The sequence below is a fragment of the Gymnoscopelus braueri genome (genome assembly GCF_963280865.1).
Source record: "Gymnoscopelus braueri genome assembly, chromosome: 21".
In the NCBI taxonomy this organism is placed as follows: domain Eukaryota; kingdom Metazoa; phylum Chordata; class Actinopteri; order Myctophiformes; family Myctophidae; genus Gymnoscopelus; species Gymnoscopelus braueri.
Window position 1 is genome coordinate 48,057,451 of NC_137623.1, and position 22,456 is coordinate 48,079,906.

Sequence of the window (22,456 nt, forward strand, 5' to 3'; positions counted from 1 at the left end):
TGGTCCTTGACAATGAAAACAGTTTGAGAACCACAGCAACATCATTTTTTTCCCCAAAAAAAACTGTTAGGATTTAGAAGACATTTGCAGAATCCCCAGAAGCAAAGATTTGAGTAAAAAAAAATGAATCGCTTTAAAAATATATATATATTCAAAGATTTGCATACATTTTCACGATTTTTCAAAACAAATAGCAGATCTACAAGCTTGTAGTGCAGCACACAGTGCCGCGCAATGAGCTTTGTAGATCTGCTATTTTTGAATAGCCCAAAGTATAAAATAATGGTTATAGCTAAAAATCAAAAATGACAGTATGCGTTCCCAGATTGAATGGGTTAATCAAAGACAGGAAATAGATGCTGTGTGTAGGCTATATACATATAAACATTCACTATTATGCTTTACTATGAAAGGCCCCAGGTTGCCAAAAAAATCTATTTATTAAAATGTAGCTTTGTTTTGCATTTTACTGCATCTTAAAGCATAAAAAGCATTAACAGCATAGACACGGGATCGGGTGGTTCTCGACCTTTTTCTAAAGTGTTCGTGGCCCACCCATATGACCACTTAAGTTAAGTGGTCAGGCTACTTCGGAGCCGAGGTGCCCGGACCACTACGGCAGTGATCCGGGCCCTCAGAAGATGTTCTATGCGGACACGGGCCCTAACAGTCATGCATAGAGGCCTATTATTAGAATAGGACCAAGCTTAATTTGTTCACCTAAACATGGTGGTGGGAGTTCGGGGTCATCAGAGTTGCGTCTGGGTGGGGGGGGAGGGGCTAGCGGAGGCAGCAACGGGAGGCTGAGGAGGGAAGGCTTTGTACATCTCTGGAGTCGGGGCAGTAGGACCCTGGGGAGGAGATGGGATGGGGGTGTCCGGAGACGCTGCACAAAACAACACATGACAGAAGAGTTAGACCCCATTTATGCCTCTTCGCACGACAGTGTGGCACGTCCAAAATAGCAGATATACAAGCTCATTGCGACGGAGCATAGATTAGGCTGCAAAATCAACAACGTGAGATCAAAACTGAGATGCAGTAAAGAAAAGAATTTGACTCATTTTGGTGACTACTGTTGTATATGTTGGAAGGGTGTGTGTGTGTGTGTGTGTGTGTGTGTGTGTGTGTGTGTGTGTGTGTGTGTGTGTGTGTGTGTGTGTGTGTGTGTGTGTGTGTGTGTGTGTGTGTGTGTGTGTGTGTGTATTTATTTTATTTTTTTCTCACAATGTGTCACAATGTGTTGTGAGCTTATAGACTTTGATTTTGGAACAGGGTTTAAGTATAGAATAAGGTTCTGTTTGTGTGGATGCAATGCACAATTACATGCTTGCTTGCTTCATAGTAGTTGTCTAAGTTGAATAATATACTTAATTAAACATTTTATCTGGCAAATAGTTATTTTTGTCTTTTGCTTATAAGTTGAATGTTCTCAAATAGAATCTTATTTGCAGAAAACACCTTTTCAGGTCGTGATACCAATTTTATCCACCCAGGATACAGATTTAACAAGTGAAATTGGAAGTGATGACACAAAGAAACGAGCAGACAAAAGTGGAACTGTATACTGTAACACTATATATGATGTTATAATATCTTAGGATGAATGGTACAGTAGAAAAATGTCATAACTCCATCCAGGAGGGGCGAACTCCACTTGCGACCGCGACGGTTCGCTGTCTCTCACTCCATCCCGGGTCCACCACAGCTTAAAACGTGCGCGGATAGGCCTTGCGTTAGAACGCGTATTTTAATAGCTTTTTTTTTTTTTTAGATCTGACGTTCATAGTGACAGAACACTATGCAACCGGGGAAAAAAATAAGAAAAAAAGGGAAGTCTCGCTAGACGAGATTGAAATCTCGAGATTTCAATCTCGTCTAGCGAGACTTCCTTTTATTTTTTATTTTTTTTTATTTTTTTTTTGCATAGTGCTCTGTCACTATGAACGTCAGATCTCACCAAAAAACAAACAAAAAAAAAGCTATTAAAATACGCGATCTAACGCAAGGCCTATCCGCGCACGTTTTAAGCTGTGGTGGACCCGGGATGGAGTTATGACATTTTTCTACTGTACCTAAGATGAATGGAATGATAAATGGTGTGACAGAGGGGTCGAAATTGAACTAAACCTGCAATATATGATAGAAATAGGTCAACAATACAAATGATGCAATTTTTTTTTATTAATTTATTTTTAATGAGTGGCCCCCACCAAATCTACTAATCTACCGGAACTACTTCATATTCATCAGAACCGGACCAGAACTCGGACCACGGGACTCGGGCAATCAATTAATATCTTTGCAACCACTACATTAATGGTAAGTATTTCCTACAGAAAATACTCAAAAAATCTGAACTAACCCTTTAAGCTGATAAATGGGTACTCTCTCCTGATTGGCTGAGCGTTTGCAACCCACCTGAAATTTCATTTTCTGTTAGAGCTGGAGAGACAGGGAGATCGACTGTTACTGAACTACTCTATAGCAATGATTACAATCAGAATATAGTGCTGTAAACTTTTAATAAAACACTTTTTGTTTTCACCCCAAAATATCCCTTACCCTACCTTTAACAAGCTATGCTAAAAGGAAAACATAAAAAAAACTGGGGGGGGGGGGGCGTGTCTTACCCTGGGGGGCGTGTCTTACCTATCTGCATGGTGTGGTGCGGTACGGGCATGGCGCTGATCAGCAGTGTGTGCCCGGTCAGGGGGTCCTGTGCCAGCTGGGTGTGAGATGGGTGGGGCAGGTGAGGGGGGTCTGTGGACAGACCTGGATGAGAAACATAACCACACACCCCCCCCATTAGTACACAAACATACTGTACACTGGAACAATAAAGGCACGCACAATCATTTAAATGAATCCATTAAGACCAGGAACGCATCTGTGTCATTTTAAGATTTCTTTGGCTATTAAAAAAATAGCAGATCTACAAGCTCATAGCGCGGCACCGAGTGCTGCACTATGAGCTTGTAGATCTGCTATTTTTGAAAAATCTTGAAATTGTGTGCAAATCTTTGAATATATATATATATGTTTTAAAGCGAACATTTGTAACTCAAATCTTTGCTTCTTAGGGTCCCTGGAACAACATATTTTGGGATGGGGGTCCGCGGCCAAATATATATAATTTTGGGGGTCCTTGACATGAAAAGGTTTGAGAACCACTGATATAGCAATCTGGGAACCCATCGCCAAATAAAAAGGAAAAACAGCGCCCTCTGCTGTTTTTTACTCTTTCACTTGGCTCTGGGAGAGGCTATATGGTGGACCCGTGCGCAAGGAAACCAGGGTTTTGGTCTGCCCTCAGCCTTTCACTTCGGGTGGTGCGACTATGTTTTCATTCCCACTAACAATATTTCTACACGGAACACTAACACCACTTCTCCCAGAGAACATGGATCGTTTTGGTTATAAGCCCACTTGTTTCTATGATGAAAGAGCAAGTTAAAATGTGAATATCTTTCCGTGGTTTTGTCTGCTCCGAGGACGCTATTGTTAAATGAGTTTCGGTTTGTTTTTAGTGGGAAGCAGAGCACAGACAGTAAATCCCGGCCACTATATTTGATTGGGTAAAGCGCGGCCTGCTTCCTGATCTGAAGGCACGCCCACTTGTAGGTCAGTGCGTACACGTTATGACGAACCCCCCCGACAGATTCAAGCGGAGAGCAGAATCTGTTCTTGAGAGATTACTGATATAGTAATCTCTCAAGAACAGATTCTGCACTGCGTTGGAATCTGTCGGGGAGGTTCGTCATAACGTGTGCGCATTCAGATCAGGAAGCAGGCCGCGCTTTACCCAATCAAATGTAGTGGGCGGGATTCACATGTCCGTCGATCTTTCCCCCTCGAAACAAACCCAAACTAATTTAACAATAGCGTCCGCGGAGCAGACAAAACCACGGAAAGATATTCACATTTTAACTTACTCTTTCATCATAGAAACAAGTGGGCTTATAACCAAAACGATCCATGTTCTCTGGGAGAAGTGGTGTTAGTGTTCCGTGTAGAAATATTGTTAGTGGGAATGAAAACATAGTGGCACCCACCGGAAGTGAAAGCTGAAGGCAGACCTCTAAACCCCGGTTTCCTTGCGCTCTGGTGACACGTTTTCTTCCGCCCAGAGCCAACAGACATAGAACAAACAGCAGAGGGCGCTGTTTTTCATTTTCAGTTGGCGATGGGTTCCCAGATTGCTGATATAGTAACATAAGTTTTTCAGAAAACTGTTAGGATTTAGAAGACATTTTGTAGACCCTTTTGGGTCCATTTTGTACAAAATGTCTCATGTCACATTGTCTCCTTCAGAAAATGTCAGAAAGAAACCGTGATCACTGAGAGGGAAGGCTCTTCTACATTACAAAATGACAGGGTTCGATTTGCTGGGGAGATGGGGGGGAATCCATGTGCCGTGTTCTCGGCTGATACTGTCAATAAGCCTCTCCAACTCACTTACTTATTTGCTATTTTCGGCAAATTGTATGCACTTGCATAAAATGCAAAGTTCTAATTTCTTTCCTTTTTTTAATACCCAAAAATAGCCGTTCTACAAGCTCACAATGTGTTACCATGCGACACATTGTGAGCTTGTAGATCTGCTATGTTTGCTGTTTGTTGTACAACAAAGTACATAGGGCTTAAGAAAATGCATTTATTACAAATCAAGCCCAAATGTTATTGCAAGGGAATGTGTTCACACAAGGCAAACATGTGATAGTGTCAAATGAATGTATAGATAATACGTGACGGTGTCTGCTGTTGATTAACAGCTCGCCTGCTTTGCTCCAGTTGAGCATGTTTGGAAATATGTATCTATCCTAAGGTTAATATTTATATCTCTCCAAGGTTAATATTTACTGAACACCAATCCTCTGTCACCAGTTACCAGTGTGCCTCTTATCAGTTGACATGTTATCACTGTTGGCAGTGGTGTAAGAAGTACTCAAATTATTTACTTAAGTAACAGTATCAATACCACAATGTAGAAAATGTACTCCGTTACAAGTAAAAGTCCTGTATTAAAAATGTACTTGGAGTAAAAGTACAAAAGTATTGGCATCAAAATACACTTAAAGTAACAAAAGTAAAAGTACCCCTTAGGCAGAATGTTTCAAAATGTATACAAATCTTTTGAAAATAGCAGATCTACAAGCTCACTGTGACACGTTGTGAGCTAATGAGACAAGACATCAGTACGAGTTTGGGGACAGATGTCATGAGACAAAAGACATGAATTGCAACAACTATGCAGTGATAGTGAAGAAAGGGAACATGGAGAGACACTTTTTGACCATTTGACTAGAAATTGAAATTGAAAAGGAATTGAAATTTAGACAGAACTGAAAAAAATTAATAAGGAACTGAAACCTCAGCCATATGTATTTGTGTACCATACATGGAACTGCGATGTCATCAGAATTCTAAGTATTTGTCTCATCAGTGAGAACTGCCCAGTGATGGTGAAGAAAGAGAACTTGGAAAGACACTTGCGGACAAACCCCAAATCATTTGGCTAGACATTTCCAGCAGACAGAGAACTGAGAAAAAGAAATAAACTAAGAAACTGAAATTTCAACCATTTTTACCATATACAAATTGTCAAGTGCAATCATCAGTATGTTAATCATTAATCATGTTTTTGTTATTGTTTGATGCGTTACCTCCCAGCAGCATTTCTTTCAGCAGGTTGTGTAGCATTGTGTTTATCTATCTTAATGCGTTACCTCCCAGCATCATTTCATGCAACAGGTTGTGTAGCATTGTGTTTAGCTATCTTAATGAGTTACTTCCCAGCAGCATATCATGCAGCAGGTTGTGTAGCATAGTGTTTAGCTATCTTAATGCGTTACCTCCCAGCAGCATCTTATGCAGCAGGTTGTGTAGCATTGTGTTTAGCCATCTTAATGCGTTACCTCCCAGCAGCATCTCATGCAGCAGGTTGTGTAGCATTGTGTTTAGATATCTTAATGTGTTACCTCCCAGCAGCATCTTATGCAGCAGGTTGTGTAACATTGTGTTTAGCTATCTTAATGCGTTACCTCCCAGCAGCATCTCTTGCAGCAGGTTGTCTATCTTGCCCAGGCCACACAGCTTGATGAAGTGCAGTTGTTCTATCATCTGCCAGGTGATGCTCTGCAGTGTGGGCAGCAGCAGCAGCAGCTCTCCAAAACGACCCCGAGAGTCATACTGACGGTCGTTGATGTAGTCCTCCAGGCTCATCTGCACCTGCACGCACGCACGCACACACACACACACACATTGGTTTAACCACATGATCGACTACGACTAGCGTCCATATTCTGGGCCAAACATCAGGCAAAGAGATTTGGTGTACAAGGAAATACTAGCAGACCTAATATAAAGCCCTGGGGGTACCCTGGTCAACTACAGTATAGTAGGGTTTAAGCAGTTAATCTAATTCTCTTTCAAATGTAGACTAGCTACTGAAAGAAACACATTTGCCATGCGGAAATGTCATTATGTCTGGCATGGCATCCTAGATTGAGAATGTATTGCAGGAAAACAAACTGGATGAGCAGTAATAATAACAATAATAATAATTGTAATAATATTGCAGGTTAGACAGTTTGAAATGATTTCACATTCAAAACAGTTATTGTAGAAATGGATGTTTTTAATCCTTGTTGGAAAGTCAGACTAGAGTATTAACTCAAGCAGTTGCTCCGAACGGTCCACTAATGCAGTGGTTCTCAAACTTTTTCATGTCAAGGACCCCCAAAATGATATGTATTTGGCCGTGGACCCCCATGTCAAAATATTTTGTTCCAGGGACCCCCAGAATCAAAGATTTGAGTTACAAATGTTCGCTTTAACTCTGAGAGTGTACAAATGGAACCAAATGGACCCTTACAGGCCTGTAACTCTGAGAGTGTACATGCGTTACATGTAACTCAAATCTTTGCTATATATTTTGATATTTTAGCCAAAGTGTAAAAGGTTAAAGTGGTTAAAATTATTGTGACGCTATATTAACACGTTTTGCTGGAACCGCCCCCCCAAGGACCCCTGGGGGTCCCCGGACCCCACTTTGAGAACCAACGCACTAATGGAAACATTAATATAGAAGAGAGGCACAGCTTTAAAGTAAGCCGCCTGTGAGGGTTCAACAGCTGACTCACCTGCAGGCGCATGGCCTTGATCTTGGACGGGTCCCTCAGGGACTTGGCATCTGGGGGAGGCCAGAGGTGGAGGGGTCACACGCAGGGGGATGGATGGAGGCAGGAGATATAGATCAGGGAGTGATGATGGAAACCAAGAAAGGGGAAGAATGGGAGATGGAATTTGAGGATATGAGTGGGATTTGAAGCAATAATAATGTATGATCAAACTGGGGAATCACGGCAAAATGAAGAGATTTGCTTGGGCGGAGGAGGAGGGAAGGTGGGACAGGTCATATGAAATGGGAAAGGGTATTGTGCTCATAATAAGCTATGGAGAGGGCGCCCCCAGGTGGTATACCTGGTAAGAGTCCATACCACACAAATAAGGCTAAAAACCATTTTTTTATACCTGTTTTGTTGACCTACACTTCATTTATAGTGCAATTTCAAAGTTGAAATGAAGCGTATTTAAAACCAAAGCGTACATTGGTAGCCTAGAATAGGAATATTTATTAGAAAATAAACTTACAACGCTGTGATTCCTGCTGATATTGTGTCTTATTGACTTTGTTTAAAAGCTAAAGTTTCTGTACACATTTTTAAATGGACGCATACAGTAAAGCCTATGCTGTATCTGTTGCCAGAAACGTATTTAAAAACATGAAACACAGGCTATGCTATGACCCCAAAGTTTGACAACCTCTGCTATAGTCCTTCCAGCAGCTGACCCGGGTTCGAATGTGACCCTAATCACCCGAGTCTCTTTGCTGCATGTGATTCCCTGTCTCCCTCTCACTGTCACTATCAGTAATAAAGCACAAATAATATTCTTAAAAAGTAATAATAAGCTATGGAGGTTGAAAAAGAGATATGGAAGACTGAGATACAATGATGATGAGAGATATAACATCACGGACAGGGTAGAAAATTTACAATTTATGTCATCAACCCTAGTCATCCAATAGGATAGGTAATGGGGAAAATGTATCTTGGAAAATGTATCTTGAAAAAACGGTAGGCTATTGGTTTTGTTTCTACTCAGTTTTATCTGTTTGTTTCTCTATTTATTTTAACCATTAAAACTCAATCTACAAGCTACAACTTCCACTTGTAAATCTGCTATTTGTGCTGAATGTTATAGGGATGGAATAGGGATGCTAGGGTCCATGTGATTAACTTTCCTATTATCTACTTTGACTGTTTTGGGCCTTTGATTGTGTCTCCTGTAGCAACGCTTACTTTTGTTTGTTTGTTTGTTTGTTTCGTCTCACTTCTCCCCCACTTTCATCATCTTGAGCTCTTTTAATGAGTTAATCACTTATCACTAACAAAAAGGCTCCTTATCAACAGGGAAATAGCTTGTTTTGCTGGCTGTGCAGCTTAGATCTTGATGTGTGCAGTAATAGCAGCGTGCTTATAGGGAACACACAGTGTTGTAAAGTGTGTCAATGATTGACTCCTCCATTCAAATCAGGTTTGTTCATGTGCAGGAAATAATGTTAAAGTATGATGATGTCATGTGGGAGAGACGGTTTAATTTCATCTTTATAACTAGTCCAGACAAAGAGCCACACTCTGACACACAGGCTGACACAAATACCTGTGACTTCAAACTGTGACATGGGGGATAAGCTAGAATATATATCTGCTAAATGATGGAATTATAACTTTGCATTGTTAACTCACTCTTACTCACCAAGTAAAATAAAAAAGAGAAGACTTTACCTTTTTGTTGCACTACAAAACCTTTTTTTTTTCATATAAAATACAGGCCCTCAGTTGTGGAACTCTCTTAAAGTCATCCCCTTCCTTTTCCAATTGTCTGTAAACAATTAACAATAAAAAAAATATCTAATCGACAGCAATTTATTCGATTAATTACTGATATGTAATTCTGACTGTTTTTTTTTTGTTTTTCTGCTTTTTCTTCTCTTCGCTTTTCTTCTCTTTTTTCCTTCACTTTTTATTTTCTTTAATTTTCTTTCTCTTTCTATGCAGGTTTTGTGCTTTTTACTTCTTTATGTGCTGCTGGTATTTTTGCAAGCTCCAATGCTTTTGTTTTGTTCTTATTGAACATAAAGTCTGTTTTTAACTAACTCTTCCATTAAGGAAAGAATTCCGAATAAGCCTATAGGCTTCCTTCCTTTTCCAGTCATTTCTTATTTTGATATGTAGGTTTTTTTTAATACATTGTATTAATACACTAAACTAGACTAGCAGGCACTGACAAACCATTGGCTACAACATTAGTCATTTAGCTGCAGCATGTCGCTATTGGCTGGCTGGTTACAGTGTAATGTTATCAGACGTGTGTGTTTGTCATTACCGGGGTCAAAGAAGACGATAGCCTTGAGCGCTGCGTACTCATTGTTATCGATCTGGATGTCCTGGAAGGGTTGGACCAGCTCATCCAGCACCCGCGTAGCCACCCTGCTGATCTCTGGCTCTGGGCTGTTCCTCTGGATCACACAGCCATTACCTGCGCACACACACACACACATTGTAATGCTTTATTTGAATCCACAAGTCTACATCTGTACCCAACGTTTGTTATAATTCCAAGTAGCAGTTGGTACATTGAATATTTATCTTGGAAGGCCTGGTCCATGTATAAATACATCACACGTTTAATTAAACCATTCTGGTAACACGCGCACACACACACGGATGGGGGGCAAATGGGTGGCAGAGGTGCAACAACTGTAGTCCGGTCTTTACTTATAGGAGCATTTCACTTTAAAAAACTGCTGGGATTATGTTAACTTCCACTCTGGTTTTTGTGTGCACCCCAGACAGTTTTTAAGTTGCTTGATTCAATATTTACATATCTGGTATTCATTTAATAAGAGACACCTCTCCTAGAAGCCTATTGAACTTCAAACTCCATGTTAACCATGTTAGACTCATTGAAAACACATGTCCCACTTCCTGCTTTTGGTGACTGATATTGTCCTTCTAATGCATCAGGGGGCTGTCGTTTGTCCTTTCTAAGGACGTTGGTCACTTCTTACCTAGAACCAGGAAGTCCTTATATGGCATCGACCTCTTGGCGACCCCGAGCAAAAGGTGCTCACCTGCATGAGCCCTGAGCAGGCTGACCTGAACGAACACACACACACACACACACACACACACACACACACACACACACACACACACACACACACACACACACACACACACACACACACACACACACACACACACACACACACACACACACACACACACACACACACACACACACACACACACACACACAGATTAGTGACTGTAGTTCAAGATGTGCATTACAACAATAGCAGCCAAACATAATTTTGTCATCATATATTTGTGCGTGTATTTTCGTGATTATAGCAGTGTCACCCTAATTAACATACATCTAAAAGCATAAAAGGCAATAATTTGGTTCCATGTGTAGTGTACAGTTTTGCCAGGTCTGCTTATTATAATTTCTCCCCAAAGTTTTTATTTGAAAATAGCAGACCTACAAGCTCACATCCTTCTATTTTCAAATAGCTGATGTACTGTATATGTTTAAAGTGCTCATGTGGCCCATAGTCGCTTATTTTGGGCTTGTTTTCCTAGACCTGGTTGCTTGTTTCTCACACAGGATCTGGTAGTGTACACTGTCAGAGTTCAGGTTGATTTACCTGGTCGTCCAGAGGCAGCTCTCCAAAGGCAGGGATGTACTTGGCCCATTCCACCAACACCAGCAGCTGCTGGCGCATGGAGTCACACACATCTGTCACCGTGGCCGACTTCTGGTCTGACGTGTCTGATATACTGACTGCACTGTTGATCTGGAGGGAGAGAGAGAGAGAGAGATGAACGGAAGGATGGATAGATCCTTTTGTCATAATGTAAGGGATCCATATGTATGTGAGAAAGCGAGAGTTTCTTGAGTTGTAAGCTGTTGGTGTGCAGTGCACACATTCTCGCACACATGCATACACATTGTTGGTATGACTACACATATGAGGACATCAACGTTTTAAGACAGCAATTCTATAAGCCATTTCTTTGCCATTTTATCCTAAAGTAAAAAAAAAGGACACTGAACAGAGCTGATGCACAGTATATAAGCTCACAATGCTGCATAGTGCGACCCAATGTGAGCTCATAGATCAGCTATTTTGCACGACACCGGTATCCAACATTTAAGTACAAAACTCTAAAAGTCCTTTACAAAAGACATAAAAAGGCACTTGAGTGTCTGGGTAGCTCAGTTGGTAGATCACTCGCCTTTGTATCACAAGGTCATGTATTTGATCCCAGGCACCATCAACTCAGCGTATGAGTAACATGGCCTCGGTGCTGGGAGCTGATAGCATTCCATCTCCTTGGGGTCTAGTGTATTCTGTGTTCTCGGCTGATACCGACGATAAGCCTCTCCGACCCCTTACTAAAACTTTAAAAATGAATAGCAAATGTATAGCAATACAAGCACACACAAAGTGAGGCTATACCTGTTGGGACAGTGATTCTGCTTGGGCCAGGACGGTGATGGGAGGCAGGTCTTGTGAGTCAGAGATGCTTCTGCGAGAGCTGATCCGATCCCGCTCATTCTGCACGGCTGAAAAACACACATTTGAAATATTGATATATGTCTACATAAACAGAAGTACTAGAATGCCTTGTACAAAGGACGTAAACACTGCCAGTGCAGTCAGACAATAGGAAAACAGCCAGTTACGAAGTGCATAGACGGCAGAACATGGTTGCAAGCTATGAGTAAGGGTGCATCCCTATTCTGGAGCACAACGTGCCGCGACGCATAGTGAGCTTGTAGATCGGCTATTTTTGGTAAAGACATTTGGTGTAGAGTGAAAAAATAGCGTACCAACTACAGTTGCAACTCAGGTCTGTTTCACTGAGTATAGAGGGTGTAAGTAGTTAAACAGGGTTTAACCACTTGAACCCCAGCATCCATATTGTAGGGGGACCATTAGAAAATAGCAGATCTACAAGCTCACAACGCATCGTGTTGCGATGCTTGTGAGCTAGAGCGGCTAGCGTTGGCGACGAGGTTTGGTGTAGATGGAAATAAATGGTACAGGTGCAACTGTTTTACTAAGAATAGAGGGTTTAAGTGGTTACATGGGGTTTAAGTCTACAAGGGATGCAGTGCTCAGTAGGGTGAAAACAGGTTGGCTGCAGGAGAGTGTGAAGTCAAACGTTAACCAGCCACAACCCAGAACAACAAGTCTGAATAGCACATGATTGGCTGTCATAAAAACCCCACGTCAAGGTTATAACCCTCATAAACACACACACACACACACACACACACACACACACACACACACACACACACACACACACACACACACACACACACACACACACACACACACACACACACACACACACACACACACACACACACACACACCTACGTAACACACACACACCTACGTAATCAGCAGCTATTTTATGACTCTGTTTCACCCATCTCAAACTGTGTTGCAGCCTTTTCTTCAGCAGCCATTTTGGATGAGTGTTTGTGTTTAATAAGCTGTCTTACTGTCAGCCTCTGTTTGGTTTCATTTACTGTCCGTCGTAGCAAGAAAGGAAACGGGTGCAAAAGGTTATGGAGCTTGCTTTCACCCACTTGTTTAAGCCTGTAAACCTGTTGATTCTTGATGTTCCTGATTCTTGAGGAAAACAAAATAAATGCATCTAAAGTAGAGACTCCATGCAACACGTAATGCAAAGACCATCAATTTATTGGTTGACATTTCAGTACAAGAACCTTCTTCATGTCAAGATTGTTGCCTGTTGCCTATTTATGGCCATAAGAAATATGTCCTTCCTTAGTGCCATTCTATAAGTTTGATCCACATTTGATCTTCATTAAACATGTGGAAACTCAAGAAGGGGCCACATGGAAATGAAGCTTTTTTCTTCTCTTGCGGAAAGATAGGTGAACTGCAAGATCCTCATGAGTGTTGATTTAAGTCAGCGAGGGTAAATGTTTGGTCCATTTCTACGCTCTCAGACTAGTTGAATCAGAGTTTGCTGTGAGTGAGGTGTTCTTACCTTCTTTTTTCATACCAGCCCTGAAGCATTTGTTGAGCCGGCAGAATCGACACTGGTTCCTTTTGTCTTTATCCACAACACACTGTCTGCTGAACCTGTGCATGGAATATACAGTACACACATTATGGTGACATACTGTGCTGGACCTGTGCATGGAATACCGTAAGTATAGTGGTGTTTTCTACCATGTTACACTATATACTGTACGTAGTGTGAAAACGTTTTGTAGCCAGGCGTAGCCCTCTACTAACCATTTCATCCATTGAAAACGCGCTAGCGTATCTCCACGACCACGCGCATGTCGTGCAGGGAATGATTAACGTTTCCCTCCGAAAAAACCTAGAACACACCACTGACTAAACCTGAGTTCTGTCTGTCTGTCTCTCTGTCTACCTGCCTGCCTGCCTGTCTCTCTGTCTGTCTGCAGCTAATCTCATAAACTACTAGATGCATGAACGGTGTCATTTTGTGCATGCTGCCAGTATAGGCCACAGATTTCAACCAAATATTTTTTTCAAAAAGGTCGATAGCAACTATGTCATTTTTGTGAATTCATAATCCCAGAGCCACCATCCGTTCAGGCTATGGGATACGTGTCCATGAGGTTATGGAGTGGAGAGAAGTTGTCCATCCGGCATATAGGATCTTACACCTACTACAGTTGCATACAACCACAACAGTTGCATACAACCACAACTCTCCTGTCGGTCCACCTCAAGCAAAAGGGCTCCACATTGAAAGGCCCATTACACACTAATCTAAGTGCCTCTTAGTAGAGATCTATGGATGGACCTTTAGTATGGAGTAGTACTTTAATTGTTGGTGACAATTATAAAGATCGCTGTTTCTGTCTCTTCCTCATATCGTCTTCAGAGAGAGAGAGAGAGAGAGAGAGAGAGAGAGAGACTGTCAGCCATAGTTAAACCCCGGCCCCACAAAAACAGAGCAGGTTCCGTCCTTCCATTGCGATCTGCTCACGGTTCCATCTTGGCTATGCTCAATGTCAGTCGTCAGTACTGACATAAAATCCAGAATCCTGGTGCCCGTCGAGTCTGAGTCTACAGGTCAAAATGCCATTTTCTAACCTCCATGTAATTCCTACTCACGTTATCAAGTTACATATCTATCCAATCTTTGATACAAGTTACAGTACAACTAGTGGGGAGCGTATATTAGAGTAATAAATAAATCTGATTCTGATTAACAGACACTTGACTTTTATGCAATAGGCAGCGCAGCGAGAGGTAAGGGGTCAGCATTTTAAACAGCTCACTGTGACTGAGGAGAGCACATCTTAGTTGTAAGGGTATCAGCTATTGCTTCATGTCACGCAATACACGTCTCAATCATTTTAAAGAGTAAATCAGTGATGTAAATAGTCACTAGGATTGTTCCATATCAGTAAGCTCTTACTAAACCCACATCCACCCCAGCTCCTACTTGTTATGCTGGTCGGATTTGATCAATGTCTGATGTCATTGCTCTGTTCTGTAGTACCATAAACAACCTACAACCTGTTCTACCTAGTACCTACCTACTGTATCTACCCGAGGGGTCTCTGTTGTGTTGTACCCTGTGTGTTGTACCCAGTGGTGGAAAAAGTACTCAAATTCTTTACTTAAGTAAAAGTACCAATACTGCAATATAAAAATACTCTGTTACAAGTAAAAGTCCAGAATTAAAAATGTACTTGAGTAAAAGTACAAAAGTATTGGCATCAAAATGTAAGTACCAAAAGTAAAAGTACTAAATATTTGAAAATAGCAGATCTACAAGCTCACAACGCGACGCGTGTATATCTGCAAAGTAACTAGTAACTAAAGTTTTCCAATTATTGTAGTGGAGTAAAAGTACAATATTTGCCTCTGAGATGTAGTGGAGTAGAAGTAGAAGTATTGAACATTGGAAATACTCCAGTAAAGTAAAAGTACTTCAAAATTGTACTTAAGTACAGTACTTGAGTAAATGTACTTAGTTACTTTACACCACTGCGTGTGTGTGTGTGTGTGTGTGTGTGTGTGTGTGTGTGTGTGTGTGATTACCTGCAGTTGTAGACATGGTTCTTGCGTATGGAGCGCCTGAAGAAGCCCTTGCAGCCGTCACAGCTGGAGGCCCCGTAGTGTTTGCCTGTAGCCTTGTCCCCACAGATGGCACAGTGGCTGTGGACTCCCTCTGTCCCCGCTAGACCAGGCTCCGCAGGCATGCTGTCTGCAACATACACACACACACATTTTAACTATTTTATTTGGATCTGCACAAAAAAACGCAATACATAATAGATCCAAACACTGATCAGAAGAAGGTTACATTACAGTCAAACCAGATACAACTGCTGCACAGCATGCTTATTAACACACTCACTTCAGGACTACAGATCTAAAATCACAAACCCCCCCAGAGCAGAGCATAAAATACAGTTTTACATAAACATAACATTGAACCTTCGATGCATAATTAAACTACCACATATCATAGTACAATCCATAGAACCACAGTATAATACACAGAATCATAGTACAATCCATAGAACCACAGTACAATACACAGAATCATAGTACAATCCATAGAACCACAGTACAATACACAGAATCATAGTACAATCCATAGAACCACAGTACAATACACAGAATCAACCTATTAACACATCGTGTGCCAGAGGTTTATTAAAATAGGGTACATCTAGTGCCAGCATATCTTCCATCCACTTACGCTGATATGTTGCGTGCTGTAGAAGCCCCGACGAGGACGCGCATGTAAACAAAGCCTGCGTGCGAGACGGCGGAGGGTCCCGACTAACGCCTGGAACAATAATATTTCTAACGCAATCCTCCATTGCAGAGTGATCGCCGATCGAAAACGGCTCATTTCCACCACCTTAAAAAGAAATAGGAGATATTAAGCTTTTAGTCAAGGAGTTAACATTGGAGCGGACGACCGGAAGCATTTTTGACATGGATCCACATCCGGCCTCTCCTTCTTAGAGACTCCTTGGATGATTCCAAAGTTTCGTTAAGCGCCCACGTGGGAAAAAATATAAAAAACTAAAATGGTCCAAAACGGTCCGGACCGTTTATGGCACATAGCGCATAGCGTCTCAAAAACGGTCCGGACCGTTTTTGGCACTCAATGTGTTAACAATATGAACTAAATGCCACAGGGAGGAGGCCGGGGAGGTGGAGGGAATTTGAAAACCAACAGCTGTACACCAGCTGAGACGCAAAGCATGTAGAATGAACAGAGAACAGAGGCTGCTTAAATGAACCGCTGTGGGAATGAGGGCGTGAGTGAGTTGGCTTGTAGCGAATGAGAATGACGTGAGGTTGAACGTACTGACTTGTGGGAATTTGAAGGAATTAGTTTGTTAGCAAATGAATGGGGGGGTCCGGGGAGAGTGAACGTAGCATATAAACCTCCTGCCCTCCGTGCCTACATGAACTCGCTACGCTGAATACAGCACATCGGCTATTTGAAAATAGCAGATCTACAAGCTCACAACGTTGTGAGCTTGTAGATCTGTTTTCGGAAAATGTTGTGTTGTTGAAATGTTTCAATCTTGTATGGGGATCCCTGGCTCAAAAATATTTTCAGATGTGGGTACAGGGCCACATACTGTATATTGTTTTGCAGTCCTTGACGTCCTTGACCACTTAACGCAGGTGCGTTGAACAGTATCAAGTTTATTCAAACACTGAGGTTTGTGTCCCTCTGGACCTTCACCAAGAGTGTCTTATACAGAAATGATATGATACTATCATGATCTTATATAGATACTGTAGATACTCCATCCCTTCACAGGTGTGAGACAATCACACTCTCCTATAGGATTGTCTGTGACCTGTGTGTGACTGATCACCCTAACCAGACAATTCCACACATGGACATGATTATGCGACATAATGACCTCTGTGACACACCACAATGTCAAATCCAACACATCCCAAAACTTAGAATATTTAATTGTCGTTGAATACGGTTTTGTCCACAATTCCACATGCTGTAATGTATTGATGTGGTGCCATTAGGAGAGATAACAGGCAAACGTTGATCAAAATAACGTAACATTCTTTAATTAAGTAATGCAGATGTTGAACAATTAACAACTAACTCTTGAGAGTGTAAAATGAAACCAAATGGACCCGTAAGGGTCCATTTGCTTTCATTTTACACTCTCAAGAGTTAAAGATCTATAAGGGTCCATTTGGTTACCAACTCCCCATCATTTTAGCTGGGTTGAGTGGTTGAGAACCATGCCTATAGACCCCCCCCCACACACACACACACACACGCACGCGCACGCACACGCACACACACACGCCCATTCCGTGCCAAGGAGAGTTAAAGTCAATGTTCTACCAGTTGTATCCGTCTTGTTCACGTGCGCTACAAGTGACACAAGCACATCAGAAAGATCCCTATCTCCCTGCTCTACTGTAAAAACACATTTATGAACCATTATCTGCAAATCCATCTTGTTAATAACTATTTAAAGCAGAGGTTCCCATTTCTAGATCAGGCCCACTTGACAATCTCAAAAGTGTTCGCAGATCCACCCATCTGACCACTTAACACGGCAGCCGTGATCAATCAATCAATCAATCGATTGTGTTCCACCTTGCTTGGATCAATTTGGGGGTCCTTGACACAAAAAAGTTTGAGAACATCTGACGACCTTCGCTGGGTGTCACACCCCCCCATCTCTCTCCCCATTTACCTATCCCCCTCTAAATAAAAGCATAAAAAAGCCCCATTAAAAAAAAAACATTTTTCTTGTTGTTGTTGAAAAGTTAAAGCTATTCTGGGAGTAATCATTGCTATACTGTACATTTATATTTGCAGGTTTTCAGTAACAGTTGTCTCCCTGGCTCAACTCTTTAGTAAATAGACATTTTCATCCAGTCTGGAGAGAGAATCCCTGATACATTTTATGTGTTCCAGTTCCAGTTTTGTCTGCTCAGTTCTTTTTGGTTCATCACTTCCAATTGCACTTGTTTATCCTGCATCCTGTATGAGTTCTCTCTCTCCATTGGATGATATTACTATCCTGACCTGAAAATGTGTTTTCTGTTTACTAAAGAGCTGTAGAGACGGGGAGACACCTGTGTTACTAAACTAAACTAAACTCTCTAGCAATGATTGCTATCAGAAAATAAAGCTATTTAACACATGTTGAGAAAAATGTCACTTCCACTCCCTTTAAAATAATGATTTAATCATTAAAATAAGCTTTAACATTGTAGTGCTTGTTTGTCACCCAACCTCTTTCCTCCACTGAGATTTATCACTGCATAGCCATGCTGTTATGAGATCAATCATTTACATGAATCACAACCGATTGATAATTAATTGCATGCACTATAGTTTATGGTGATAAAAATATTAATGTTGATAAAGCTTAACTAAAGCCCTAAATCTAAGCTGAAGGCCTTAAACCAATACACCAATGGCATTACAAATCCATATCAATCTATTTATGAGACTGAGATACTGCTGTAGAAATGCTTACAATCCTGTCTTCTACAGATAACAGCTTTTTCTATCATCAGTTAACCTAATCAGTAGAATGAGTCACACTGGAAATCATGAGTGTTAAGAGAGTGTCAAATGCAGTCTTGGGCAATATTACTCAGGAGAGTAATATGTTACTTATTATATATTACTCTTTAAAAAAGTAATAATATAATAAAGAGTAATATATTATATTACATATTATATTACATATTATTAAAAAATACTGTTTAGCCAGCTCCTTTTAGAACTGAATACATTTTTGGGGGAATAATGATAATAGAGTCACCAAGCAGTCAAAAAATAAAGTAGCAATCTCTCTTAACCTTTTAAATGAAATGTTTTCAAATGGCAGCCAACCAAACCTGAGTAATATGTAATAATGTTTACATAGTAATATGGTATAATATTAGCAATATTGTTATTGTTTTGGCAGAGTAATACCTTACACTACTCGTTACTGGGTAATAATATTACAGTAATATATTAAAAGTAACTCGTTACTGCCCAATACTGGTCAAATGCAACCAAATGGACCCGTTAAAGTTACCGCTGAGGATTTTACTGTGTAGGGATCTGCAATACGTGCAGGTATCCTGAATCAGCATCCATGAATCAGCATCCATCATCAGCATTTTAAATTGTGGTATTGCTACTTTTACTTAAGTAAAAACATCTGAGTACTTGTTCCAACACTGGACATGGGAAGAATTGATCTTCTCAAGGTAAACATAAACAGAAAGTGTCCTAGCTCCATGAATCCAAGGCACACTGTAGTTTTGTAGAGAAAAAAAGGCTTTTCAAAAGACCTTACTTAACACGGCAGAGAGTTCAGAAACAACCTATAGGAGTTGTACTGTCACATGAGAAGAAATAGTTGTATTTCTTTATTTATACCCAATCAACTGCAACACACCTGAACCATGCAGACTCCTCACTAACCCTTCCTCTGCACATATTGTTTTTCCTGTATTCAGGAAGAAACCTTGTGTGTCCAAAACCGTTACTTTTTTCAGGATATCGTTAGCCTAAAAGTCATATTTTTAAGGTTTTCAGGAAAGAAGAAAAAATTATCATTTTCTGCCTAAGTCACCGAGGTGACTTATGCAATCATGAGTAAAAAAACCTAATTTTTCCTAAGTCATGTTCATCAGCTTTTATTTATATCTGCGTAACTCAACTCTCCTAACTGCTGCTTCATTCTGCCTGGTTGCCAATGTTCTCAGCCTATCACAATGCTTCTTACATTCAAAAATCTTTTCTAGTCAAAAAGTTGACTTAAAAGCGCTTTCTGCTTAAGTCATTTTGGATTGTAACAAGCGTTCTGATTGGCTAAGGACATACAGTGTAGGCAATAAGGCACAATGATGCAGCAGTGTTAGGAGATTAGAGCTAGGCAAAAATGTCAATTTGACCAAAAAGTAACTTACTGTAGGCAAATATGCTATGAGGCTAACGATATGTAAAAAATAATCCGTGTTCCAATGGCTACAATGTAGTTATTATTTTGTTACAAGCTAATACTTTTCACGAGTTAATACTTTTCATTGGTTCAATGTTTCTCACACACACACACACACACACACACACACACACACACACACACACACACACACACACACACACACACACACACACACACACACACACACACACACACACACACACACACACACACACACACACACACACACACAACCACTTTAGCCAATACTTTCAAAATGGTCTATTTTCGCTACGTTAGTGCAACACTTTTATACAACGACACAGGGCATTTGTTCATTCATTTACAAACAGAAAGTTGAAATATGGAGACACAAGGTTTCGGGGCAACAGCAACATTATTCAATGTGTACTAAGAGTTCTACTATGAAAAAGACCTCATGTTTCTAAAAATAACAACAAACTAGTATATGACCTCTGACCTCTAGCCTAACTCTGGGATGACCCGCCTGGGACAGTAGTGGTAAAGTAGGTGTGTTAACCCTTTCAATCCGGGAACGCATCTGTGTCATTTTAAGATTTATTTGGCTATTCAAAAATAGCGGATTTACAAGCTCATAGCGTGGCCCACAGGTTGAGCATGGCTGTGATGATAATAAGCAGTGAGCACCCATCACTCACCTCCTCCTCCGTAGAGGACCTCAGCGTTCTCAAAGCCCAGGGTGCTGTAGGAGGGGTCCAGGCCCTCATAGTAGTTGGTTACTTCCATGTCTAGCAGAGGTTTACTCTGAGCAGCAGCAGGATACCTCATTCCTCTATTAGCACTCCTCTCCAAGCCGTCTCTCTCTCTCTCTCTCTCTCTCTCTCTCTCTCTCTCTCTCTCTCTGTGTCTCCTACACTTCTGTCAGACATTACAGAGTATAGGTAATCTCAGGTGTAGGTGATCAATACCCCCGTCTGATTGGTCCAAGGACAAGTGGAGGGGCGGAGCCAAGATTTCTCACCTTGTTGCACATGACTTGATCTTACTGTGTGTGTGTGTGTGTGTGTGTGTGTGTGTGTGTGTGTGTGTGTGTGTGTGTGTGTGTGTGTGTGTGTGTGTGTGTGTGTGTGTGTGCGTGCGTGCGTTATCACAGTGATGGACTGATAGCGCAGAAGGAAGGAGAAGATAAAGCTCCGTCTCTCTCTCTCTCTCTCTCTCTCTCTACCCCCCTCTCTCTTCCGTGACAAGGCTTTCGTCAGGTTTAAAGGATAGTTGGCACTGATTGTGTGTGTGTGTGTGTGTGTGTGTGTGTGCTGCTCCTGCTTTGTAATCTAATCAATAGCAAGTCTGAAGCCCATCAGATATAATCAATAAAGAGACAGAGCAGAGCGGATGATAACACTAATATCTTCTATTAACTCTACCATAAATAATTAATGCTCAATCCTATGTATCCATATGTGTCCCAACATTTACAAAAAATGCTGTTTGGCTGTTTTCGCACAACACTGTCCCAAAAAGAACTATAACATACATAAGCACTCAGATCAGTTGTTCTCAAAGTGGGGTCCGGGGACCCCCAGGGGTCCTTGATTGCATCAAAATCAGTTTTGATCACTTTAACCCTATCTATTTTATGCAACTCTTGTATGTGGGTCCCTGGCACAAAGTATTTTCAGATGGGGGTCAAATACATGAAAAGGTTTGAGAAACCACTGCTTCATTTAACCATCAGGTAATTCAGTTTATGGAACAATCTGATAATTAATCACCAAGTGTTTCAAAGTAATTAGACATTGTATGTTGCTCTCTATTATTCAAGATTTAATTACTTTGGTGAAAGGAGAAAGGAAATAGGACAAAAGGATGCATTTTGTTTCCCCCACTGTTTTTTTAATGTGTGTGTGTGTGTGTGTGTGTGTGTGTGTGTGTGTGTGAGAGAGAGAGAATATTAACAGTTTTAGCTGTAAGCAGATCTCGTTTAGATACTGTAGGTAGAAAAAAGGAAAGAGAAAATAAAACAGAGAAAACGAAATGTTGGAACAAGTCATACAAATACTTTAAGTGTAGGTTATTTATAATAGAGCACCACAGTCTGACATCAATGCCATTAGAGGGCGCTATCCCCCTGGATCATGGTGTTATTTTTTGTATTGGAATTCCCATAGGGAAATCTTAGATCGCGTCATTTGAACTGTTTCAAAAATAAACAAACCCCGCCGATTTAACTCATATAGATATGAAGCATCAACTGACGGTGAAAAAGTACAAATTTATATAAAATGTAACTCAATATCGTAAACGACACAGAGTCACATACACACAGAAAAATGAAGGTGGTAACTGGAACCAAAAC

General features: G+C 40.9%; 1 protein-coding gene across 1 annotated transcript; it reads right to left on the minus strand.

Moving 5' to 3' along the window:
* Positions 1 to 749: 749 nt before the first annotated feature.
* On the minus strand, positions 750 to 20,928 carry hnf4g (hepatocyte nuclear factor 4, gamma; the record flags this gene model as incomplete). Its single annotated transcript, XM_080417553.1, has 11 exons — positions 750 to 886; positions 2,653 to 2,775; positions 6,045 to 6,231; positions 7,146 to 7,195; positions 9,454 to 9,606; positions 10,139 to 10,226; positions 10,781 to 10,930; positions 11,597 to 11,703; positions 13,170 to 13,264; positions 15,212 to 15,377; positions 20,799 to 20,928. 11 exons carry the CDS (start codon positions 20,926 to 20,928, stop codon positions 750 to 752), a joined length of 1,386 nt encoding a protein of 461 aa, XP_080273679.1.
* Between the last annotated feature and the right edge of the window lie 1,528 nt (positions 20,929 to 22,456).